The following is a 10,221-nucleotide window of genomic DNA, read 5'->3' as shown; positions in this document are numbered from 1 at the left end:
GGATGGTAAGGTTATGGTGAGATTGATGCGAAGGAGTTAGGGAGATGCATAGTTCAACATAAAAAGGGCCATGAAGATGTGGTGGGCGAAATCCACTAAGACTAGCTGTAGAGGGAGAGATGATTACCTGTACTTGCATGCAATACATATTGCATCCAAGTGTATTTAAATTTTTTAAGATTATCCTTCTAAAAAAGAGACCTTGTATTAGAGTGAAATCACTCCAAGGTTTTTAGAATATTTTCTATTCATCATTAATTAATAAGGAGGACACCAAACAATATTATCATATTATTGTATATATATTTTAAAAATTCCAAGGATTAAGTTATTTTGGGTTCTTATCTCCCTTCTTCATGAGACTAGCGAGAACCCCAGGTTTGAGTCCTTGAACACTCGTCACTTACAGAGTTGTCGCTAAATAAGGTCTTAATCCTGTTCTCCTTCCACTAATTGATTGAGTTAGACAATTAAATCAAACGGTGCCACCTACTTCAAGCAAGAAGCTGCATATACATGCACGTTGATCACAGCATAAGAAATAGTACTCAGCATATTAATTGGTTTTAATCATTATGAAGGGTGAATTAGGGACTGTTAAGATAACCATGAACATTTCATCCAATACAGCTCAGATGAATGGTGCATGGGATAAGATTGGTTCATGGAGGTCAGAAGACATCCTATGAATGGTACATGGGCATCAGATGTTCAGATCATGTCATTCTTGTTTGGCATTGAAGCTCAGAAAGCATGGCAGGAATGATCAGTTTTCATGATAATTTGCAGGAGAGATTTTTTGGATATGAGATTGGATGATGCAATGCCCCTTCACCACCATGGCTCTGTTTAACCCTTTAACTCGACAGCTCTTCCCTAGCTCCTTTGGTGTCATCGTTTCTGGAATTTTAGTTTCTTGATGCTGTATGCAAACACAAATATGAACAGGACGGTCAGGCCAAGGTGCACCCCAGCCACTGCTCCCAAGAAATCATGTTTGTACCCAAGGTTGTCTTCAATGTATTGTTTCACAGATGGTTGGGTTCCGGTGATGTCGGGATTGTTCACGGGAGTATCAATGTCACCAAGTTGAGATGCAATCAAGCCATAGAGCGACCATGAAATGGGATTTGCCCAGAAATACCATCTCCACCACACAGGGATGCTCTGCATTTCAAAAAGATTCCATGCAGTAAAAAAAAAAGCATTCAGATCAGTATATTGCAGGCCAAGGTAAGCATGCAATGCAAACTCTTTTAATCCATAAGTGACAGTAAATATATTTAAGCTCTTCTTTTGGTTTTGGATTTGGCCATGGCATGACGTTTACCACTCGAGGGATCATGAAGCCGGAGAACAAATTCCAGAAACCGAAGAAGAATGAAGAGATTATTGCTGCAAAGTGGATGTTCGGCGTAATGGCCACGCTCATCATGCCATAGTAGGTGAAATAGAGAAAGGTGAAGAACATGATGAAGAAAAAATAGAAAAACTTGGCTGCAGTCCACTCAAAGTTGATCATTGCATAGACAATTACCACATACAGTATGGTCTGTATGAAAATGTAAGGAATCTCAATAGCTGCCTGTGAGCACAGAAGATTGGTCAGCTCATAGAGGTCTCAAAATAATTAATCTTACTGCTTCATCATGAGATGTCTTATTAGTTTCCTTATCTTGTTAGTGATTTTTCTTAAGTTTATATTTAACAGTTTTTCATCTTGAAGGTAAGATACATGGATGTCCACGATGGCGATGTCTTAAGGCTACCTGAGCGAAGGCATATGGGAATGCAGAGTACATTCCTGCCCCTCTTTCACGATAGAAAACAGTTCGCTCAATCCCAACAACAGCTTCGACTGTGCTTGAATTGCTGAATCCAAGAAACAATGTTGCTGCATACATGGCACCCATGATGTTGTACAAATCTTGGATGGTTCCTCTGCACATGGAGGAACAACAGAACCCATAATTCAACAAAACCACTCAAAGTTGAGTAAGAGTCAATCTGAGTTGTGAAGGTGTGGAGCATTGAGTTTTTGCTTGCATGGAACTTCAGAGCTTGCTTCAAGGCAAGAAAGCCTTACGTTTTGCGACCGAGATTCCAGAAGATTGTCCCCAACATCAGAGCTATAGTGGTTGTGAACATCAATCGCACAGCATTGTAGTAAGGATTGCGCCAATAAGACCAGTGTTGTTTCCAAAGGCACGCCATGCACTGCCCAAAAAGGCTTTGAGAATACTGGGTTGCAAAAAAGAGGTCCTTGGAACCAGTAAGGGGCATGCCGAGCTCCTTGACCAGTGCTTGATTATGTCTGATAATAGAGACAAGACATAAAGGCATGGCGTGAACAAGCTTGGGAAAGTTGGAAACATTCATCAAAAGAGAGAAATTGTTTCTTACTGATAGAGAGTAGAATCTTTGTAGATCTGTGCAAAATCAATGTTGAGGCGAGCCTCAGCTGCTGGTGAGCTGATATCAAGCATCCATGTTGCTGGGTTGTATCCCTCCTTGATGTGGGGGACTCCTGGAATTGCCTGCAAAAGCAAATGTCTTTTGGATTGTAGGGGTGAAGAAGTTAAACTTGGCTCAGTTTTGTGTTCTATTTGAATGGATCACCTCAAAGTATTCTACAAGTTGGTGAGAGTGAAGACCAAGAGGACCCGCATAGATCACTTGCCCACCTCGTTTCAGCAAAAGCAACTGCAATTTAGATCACCAAATACACAAAACTCAGGTTTCAATTGCAAAGTACACCCAGTTAAAGAAAAATTGATATCTTTGCATTCAGTTTAGACGTCATGTACACATCTATTATATGAGTCTCTACGATCCTTTTTTATGGATACCAGCAGTTAAAATATGTAGTGGTAACTCTTAGACTAGAGGTGGTGGCGGTGGTCAATGGTTCAGTGCAACACGTGAAGATGCTACAATAATATTTCATAAATCCCAGAAGAAAATTGAGGAGATTGGGGAGTAGAATTCTTTTGTGCTCGGCATGGAGCCCAGGGATTCAACCTAGCCCTGTCCAAGATCAGCCTCTTCTTTCAGGTTGCTGGGAGGAGCAGATGCTCCAGATGCAGACCAAAGTTAGCCGCCTAGATCCCAACCATCCACCAGTCCTTTGTGTATGCAAAGAGCTTCCCATTGCCTCGTTTTAGCTTCATCAGGTAGCTTAGCACCCCTTTTGGTCTTTTTTCCTCTCCCACCATGTTAAAGTCACCCATCAGGATGTATGGGGAATGAGATAAAACGTTATGCAACCATTCCCATATATATTTCCTATGCCATCCATAAATGTTTACCACCTTATATTTTTTGGTTATCGACATTCTCTTCTACTATGAGGGCTTTAACATTGGGGTGATTAGCAATTACTAAATGTTCTAGGGATTCATGAACTAAAACACCTTGTGTGGCCGTTTGGGAGTGCCTGTAGGGCAGCTTTAGACCTATGTAGGAATGGAGGGCAGCTTTTTCTACACATCTGGAGCCCCCGACCCTTCTTTTCTGGAGGTGGATATTGGATAACATGGTGCTACAGGCCCAAGGTGGCTTTCCCCAAGTGAAATTAAAGAGAGAAAATCGAGGTAAATTTTCTGGTGACTTAAGCCTTTTGCAGTGGAAATTGATTTTGGAAGTTTACTGTATAATCACAATGTTGACAAGTCTTAAACTTCAAAGAATTCAAGGATACCTCATCAAATGCTTCAAATATGTCAATGCTTGGCTGATGGATTGTGCATACTACTGTCCGTCCAGTATCTACGGTGTTACGCACAGTTCTCATGACTATGGCAGCAGCTCGTGCATCCAAACCAGATGTGGGCTCATCCATAAAGATTATGGAAGGGTTTGCTACCAGCTCAACAGCAATGGTGAGTCTCTTTCGCTGTTCTGTGGAAAGCCCAGTGACACCAGGAAGACCCACCAAAGCATCTCTGATGGGGGTTAGCTCAACAAGTTCCATCACTTCTTCCACGAACATCTGCTTGACACAATTATACGCCCTTAATCAAAATTAAAAGGAAGATTCTCAAGTATTTCTAAATCTTGCAAAGTTGGGCTTTAAGGTCGCTAGAGCTTACCATCCTTGTTTTCTTGTCAATTTCCTTTGACAAACGAAGCCATGCAGAGTATACAAGAGATTCTTTTACAGTGACGTTGGGGGAGTGAATGTCATTCTGTTCACAATAGCCTGAAATCCGAGCAAATGTTTCCTGCTTTTTTGGGTATCCAGAGATGCTTATATCACCCTCGGTATACCCACCTGTCTTTCTTCCAGCTAAAACATCCATAAGAGTAGTCTTTCCGGCACCACTCACACCCACTAGAGCTGTAAGAACCCCTGGCCTGAAGGCCCCGCTTACCTCTTGTAGCAGCTGAAGTCTATCTTCAAGAATACCCTGTTTCTTCATTTCCTGCAGAAAGATGATATAATTACATGTAAAATAAATCTATTTCTTTTTACTCTCTGCATGGAGGTTCAAGAAAGCCGTGTACAGCAGAAGCTGGAGGACAAAGGATCTTACTTGCGGCATGTCAACATAATAGTTGATTGAGTTGAAGGCAATAGACAGTGGCTGGAAAGGAAGAACCATCCCTCTCCTTTGAACTTCAGTGGTAATTTCAGCACCATTGAAATGATTAGAGCTTGCTGAGGAGATACTTGATCGCCTCACCTCGGGTAAATCAATGCCTACCAAATCTGGAGGTGACCGATTCATATAGAACTTCCATTTTAAAGGCTGGTAAAGGTAGAGTTCTACTATTGGTTGAACTTGAAATTGTTTTTTTTTTGGGTGGGACTTCAATTATGTTGACAGAGGAAAGTTATTTATTGGCAGAGCCTCTTTATGGATATCAAGACCTCCAAAAACTCTTACCTCCTCTACATAGTACAGGTGGTTGAATTTGTATTTTTCTTTTATGTCCTTTTATGCTTTGCTAAATTTATTCTAATGTCCTTGTTTGTGTCTGTTTGTTGTTACATAAGTACAATTATTCTCTTGATTTGTAAGGTTGGACAGAAGGTATATTTTAAGTTCTACTACCTTGTTGGGCATTTGGTGGCCTCCTTGATGCTGGTTGGGACGAGGGCGGACATTCCCCAGTTCTATTTGAGTGTTTTTCTCTGAAAACTTCGTCTGACAAGATTGCTTGAGGTTTACCAAGGGCTGCAGGCCGAGAATGTCATGTTATTGACTAAGCCCATATGTGTGAAATGCAATCAAGGCTGAATGGCAGCAACCTAGATATCTGAATTTCGAAACAAACTTGCAAAAATATTCATGAGATCGAAATTCATACGATTGAGATAGGACAAAGCCAATGTGAACAAGACATTGAACAGTATGGCGAACCCAATCAAAGCTCCAATGGCAATCCAATACCAATGCTCTTCTGTGAAGAATCCTCGTGATTTCAAAATGGCTATTCCGACGGTATGTGCATTGACACTCCCATTGTAGGGCTGTAATGATAAAGCTCCACATGTTAGATCCTAATGGATACAGAGATAGAAAAACAGTATTACAGCTAGGAGATGGAAGGTTTGTGCACCTTTTTCCAACGATCCCCCAGAAACTCGTTGATGACTAAACCATTCTGCCCATACATCATCGGAGAGATCCAGTAAGCCCAAATCCACCACTTGTGGATTTGATCTGCCAATATGGAGCAACAAGGTTATCACCCATTTGACACTTTCCATACTCTTATCAGCTGCCATACCCTTGATTCCTCTCTATCGTATTGACAAGTCCCCCCAAGGAAAATAGCAATTTCACGTTTGTATGGCGACCAAAAGATGTACCTTTAGAGATGACGAACCCCCCTAGGATGAAAGCAACCATCAGAGAAAAGGATCCGAATGTACTTGCTATGATAGTAGATCTGCCAATTGAACCAAGCAAACGGAACAGTCCGAGTGCCATTTGAGATATGCAGAATAAAGCCAGCAGCTGGCGAAAGAATCTGTGTTTGACAGCTCCCAGTGAGTGGAATCACACATAATAACTTGCTGTAGCAAAGAGAATTTAGGATTTATAGTCCTGAACGTTCTACCAACCTGCTGGGTTCTGGAGAGAATCCAATCACATAGTACGTTAAACATACCCAGATTAGTGACTCCAGCATGGATAAGGGTATCCTTGTGATCACAGTTGGTATTGAGTAAGCCCATGCAGGATAAAACAATTGGTCTCTTTGTTTATAATACACAGGGAGACGACTGATAACCATAGCCATCTCCCCAAAGCCATTGAACATAATAATTATTAGTCCATAGAAGAGGGCGCCCATGTACAAATTTCCATCAGCAACACTATCTGGATGGAGCTGGGTCCGAAAGAAAACTGTCATAACAACAATGCTTACAAGCGATACCTGTCCTTTAAGGATAGCATTGTTAGAGCTTTTTTTTAAAGGATAGCATTGTTAGAGCTTTTTTTTGGATACCTCATAAATTCAAGAGTGTGCAGGCAGGAGAGAATTGAGTAGGGAAAACACCTGGCAAGTTTTGAAAATATACAGAAAGGAGTTCCTTTTCATGAGCAGCCATTCCCTTGCGAAGCATGCCTTGAATAGGGCTTCCTTTCTGAGGCCATACTTTCTAGTTGAAAGGGCAGCTGGATGACTCCTTGACTTGTCAAAGGGCACTGCAAGCTCTTCTTGAAGCCGTTGGCCGACATGGAAAGAGTTGAAAGACTCTGCAAATTCCTTCACAGGCATGTACCTGTAAGGCTGGCTTTGGTCTGCCCAGTATTGTGCTTGATCTTTCCTTGAAGTAACCTATGTTAGAAAAAGAATTCAGTTGAAGGCTACAACTTCATGTGTCTCTTAGCACCAGTATCTTATAAGTTAATCAACCAATCTTGTACCTCTTGCAGAAAATCTGCAACACTTTTTCTCTCTGGGCACTTGAACCCCATTGTTTTGAAGAAATCGAGGATAAGGTCCCGAGGGCCCTGGTAAATGATTTGGCCTTCAGAGAGGAGTATGACATCATCAAAGAGCTCAAAAGTCTCGGGTGCAGGCTGCAGAAGTGAGACAAGCATAGTCGCATCCATTACATGGACAGTCTGCCGCAAGCATTTTACTATTTGGAAAGTGGTGGAGCTGTCCAGGCCTGTAGAGATTTCATCCATGAAGAGAGCTTTTGCAGGTCCCACTAGCATTTCACCTGGGCATGGAACATGTTTGGATGAAAAAATGATCTGCATTTTGTGATGTGTGCTTATGTTGATGTTATCACATTAGTTACGTGAAACTTGGAAGGTTAGATTCTAGTGGTGCTGTGGTCTATCTTCATATTAGCATGGCACTTACCCGTCGTCACACGCTTCCTCTGCCCTCCTGACACCCCTCTTGTCATTTGATCACCAACCAAGGTATCCGCACAAATATCAAGGCCGAGAATCTGTAACGTCAACTTGTGGTCAAATCTTTGATTGTTCTAGTATTGAAAGCATCAAATGGTTATGCCTGCAAATGTATTCATGCCACAAAGGAAGCATTACCTTCAACACATAATCGGTGACAATACTTGTTTCCTGCCCTTCTATTGCAATTGCCTGCAAAAAGATACAGGGAATGCACATGGTCACCCCAGAAAAAACCAATTATTGAGAAGTGAAATATGTGGGAAGTCTAGTTACCTTCATGAACACATCAATGTCAGGGTCTGGCTTTATTCCAGCTGCTTTTTCTCTTCTTGAAAGCTCCAGTAGCATATCTGTTACAGACAGCAAGCAGAAGAGGTTCCTGATTTGACTCCTGAAAATTCCTTTTCTTTACAGACCAAAACTGTAAACAGGGTAGCATTTTGCAGAATATTGAACGCACACGACATCAAAGTACAAGTTCCATCAAGATGGTGAGTGCTGACCATATCTAGTCCCGACGCCCTGACAACGACCACAGAAGTTGAGCGTCTCACGAACGGTCATTTCACCAAGTTGTATGTCATGCTGGCTGATGTAGGCAGATGTCCGTTGTGGAATGAACTCAGTCATCTCATGCCCATTGTATGTCACTTTGCCTGACACCTGGCATTTTGTCAGATCATAGATGTTTATCCTTTATTAGTTTATACTGTGTTCATGAATGTGAAAACAAAGGAAACACTACAGCAGCTGTCCACCCACTCAGTCAGTGAGGGATGGACGGACAATCTTGCCCCTTAAATCCCCAGTCGCCATTGTTGTATGAGCAGGGAAGGTAGGTTAACCAGCCTGAATTTCACACTTACCCTGAGATCAGGAGTTAACTTCCCGGCAAGAGCAATCAGCAGTGTTGTCTTTCCTGAACTGGGGGGTCCAAGCAGCAATGTCATTCTGCAAACAGACACAAGCCATTTTGGTTTTCATGCTATCTACCTTGAAAACCTTGGAACTGGATGTTATTTAAGATGTTACATGCCATAGCAATAACCCATGACATTAATAAACCAAGAACCAACCTGGAGGGTTTGATGATGCCTTTAAGGTCATGAAGTATGCTAAGATTTCTTTTCTTTGTTGGTAATAGAAAGCTGAACAGCCCCTATTGTTATAAGAAAGCCATGTGGTTACTAGTATTAGACTAACGGATAGCTAAAAAATCTTGAAGAAAGACCGTCAGCTTACAGTCTCCATATGTGCAGTTGTATGTGTGCATGCCCACGCTTGCGGGCATGCATGCATGTATGTGCACACATGCTATAATTGTAACACTTTAAAGTTTTCTGGGAAATCTCACCTCCAGCAAGTTAATTGTGAAGTTGTAAAGGGTTGGCAGGGCTCTGCTTCCAATGTAAACATCTGCTTCAATATTTAGATGCTCAAATCGGACTTCGATCTTGGGCAAATCAATCCCAACCCTGTGTTACAAAAAATTACAGAGGTAGCAGTTGAATTTACTGTAGTATGGATGGGGAGCATGTATTCACATCGTCCTGCCAAGCATCTAGCAAAATTTTGCAAAGCCTCCCACATGGGCCAGCAAAGACTTAGATCTGTGCAGGAAAGCACAGGTCAAAGTAGCAAAAGACTTAGATCTGTTTGGTAACCTAGCATGATGTCACAGGTTGGAACTCCTGCTGGCAGCTTGACATGGTAAGTTGTATATGATATATATATATATGGTGTGTGTGTGCACAGTGCACTTGCACTTAAAATTTCCCTCCAAAACAAAAAAATACCGTTCAAGTTTTGAACTTTACTTGCACTTAAAATCTGTTCAAAGCAGCAAAATGAGAACCCTTAAGCAGTTGGGAGTTTGCTTACTTGTCAATCCTCTCTCTTAGCTTGAGAAGAAAGCGCTCGTTATCATCTTCAATAACATGCAGAATTTTCTCCATTAACTGCTGCTTTTCAGCATATCCAAGTTTGGTTATATCCACCTCCTCGTGGATGACCGTTCCTGTCTCGCTGACATTTTGGAGAAAACCTTTTCTTAGCCTATCATGCGTGGGCAGTTTCTCCAGGGCTGCCCATTTGAGAGCTTCTTCGTCGTCATCCCGAACACTGGAAGGCCTGGAGAAAACAGTGTCAACTGGAGCAAAAAACCTCTGGCTCGCTGTCTTTGCATCTCCCCATTCAGAGACATCTTCACTTGACAATGAGGCCATTCGATCAGCAAGATTCTCTACTTGTTATATATTATCATGCTAGATTGATTTTCTTTATGGATTAGAGAAGCATGCTAGAGTGATCAGAATGATTGTGGTAGACGCTAGAGTCATCAGATCATGATTTATTCTATTTATAGATTGATTAGAGTAGATTTACTATGATGTATGCTAAAGAGTGATTATGAGTGTGATTAGAGTGGAGTAATGCTAGTGATTAGATCGATAATACTAATAAACATGGAGTGATTATGCTACATGATTGTAGACTAATCAACATGGAGTGATTATGCTAAATGATAATATTAGAGAGAATGCTTTATGCTTGTTTGAAAGTCTGAGTGATAATGCTAGTCATTATATTTGAAATGCATGATAGAGGGATGAGAGCTGCGTGATTATGTTAATTAGAGTGATTATCACTCATGACTTCAGGGGAATTTGAAGCCCAAGATGCCCGCTCTTTGACTATGAAGCTTGGATCTCAGTGTGAAGTTAAAAAAACAACTGATCAGATTGAATACAGGATATGGGTGCTCATCTTTTCTGTATCATGATGTGATGCGTGTTAAGATGAAGGCTTGATTGGCACAGTCCAATTTGAAGAG

The 10,221-nt window shown here is 41.4% G+C and overlaps 1 protein-coding gene and 1 long non-coding RNA gene across 4 annotated transcripts in view; one reads left to right on the top strand and one right to left on the bottom strand.

The window, feature by feature from the left end:
- The first annotated feature begins 345 nt into the window (after nt 1-345).
- On the top strand, nt 346-4,965 carry LOC147606378 (uncharacterized). Of its 2 annotated transcripts, none has more exons than XR_015264929.1 (3): nt 346-378; nt 631-4,760; nt 4,851-4,965. It is a non-coding gene; the product is annotated as an uncharacterized LOC147606378 (long non-coding RNA). The 2 variants fall into 2 exon arrangements; XR_015264928.1 differs by lacking the exon at nt 346-378 and having other exon boundaries at nt 1,099-1,233; nt 1,350-4,760.
- Nucleotides 608-10,221, bottom strand: part of LOC147606377 (pleiotropic drug resistance protein 1-like) — a 10,074-nt gene continuing 460 nt past the window's right edge. Inside the window, exons 1-24 of one of the 2 annotated variants that reach the window (XM_086791677.1) lie at nt 9,270-10,221; nt 8,743-8,863; nt 8,465-8,547; nt 8,255-8,339; nt 7,892-8,051; nt 7,662-7,738; nt 7,524-7,577; nt 7,333-7,423; nt 6,885-7,186; nt 6,514-6,795; nt 6,074-6,390; nt 5,819-5,979; nt 5,566-5,669; nt 5,314-5,476; nt 5,058-5,180; nt 4,536-4,711; nt 4,092-4,424; nt 3,701-3,991; nt 2,620-2,703; nt 2,404-2,537; nt 2,087-2,314; nt 1,770-1,941; nt 1,331-1,585; nt 608-1,167 (exon numbers count right to left, since the gene is read on the bottom strand). The exon at nt 9,270-10,221 is cut by the window's right edge and continues 460 nt beyond it. In XM_086791677.1, the coding sequence (XP_086647803.1) occupies nt 892-1,167; nt 1,331-1,585; nt 1,770-1,941; nt 2,087-2,314; nt 2,404-2,537; nt 2,620-2,703; nt 3,701-3,991; nt 4,092-4,424; nt 4,536-4,711; nt 5,058-5,180; nt 5,314-5,476; nt 5,566-5,669; nt 5,819-5,979; nt 6,074-6,390; nt 6,514-6,795; nt 6,885-7,186; nt 7,333-7,423; nt 7,524-7,577; nt 7,662-7,738; nt 7,892-8,051; nt 8,255-8,339; nt 8,465-8,547; nt 8,743-8,863; nt 9,270-9,613 (4,416 nt within the window). In that variant the 5' untranslated portion in view covers nt 9,614-10,221 and the 3' untranslated portion in view covers nt 608-891. Of the gene's footprint in view, nt 1,168-1,330; nt 1,586-1,769; nt 1,942-2,086; nt 2,315-2,403; nt 2,538-2,619; nt 2,704-3,700; nt 3,992-4,091; nt 4,425-4,535; nt 4,737-5,057; nt 5,181-5,313; nt 5,477-5,565; nt 5,670-5,818; nt 5,980-6,073; nt 6,391-6,513; nt 6,796-6,884; nt 7,187-7,332; nt 7,424-7,523; nt 7,578-7,661; nt 7,739-7,891; nt 8,052-8,254; nt 8,340-8,464; nt 8,548-8,742; nt 8,864-9,269 lie in introns of both variants that reach the window. The other variant, XM_086791678.1, reaches the window with a different exon arrangement.

Source organism: Cibotium barometz, chromosome 57 (genome assembly GCF_041138505.1).
Source record: "Cibotium barometz isolate CiBa-2024 chromosome 57, ASM4113850v1, whole genome shotgun sequence".
NCBI lineage: Eukaryota > Viridiplantae > Streptophyta > Polypodiopsida > Cyatheales > Cibotiaceae > Cibotium > Cibotium barometz.
The sequence above is the reverse complement of the archived record's forward strand: the minus strand, read 5'-3'. Positions and strand labels throughout refer to the sequence as shown.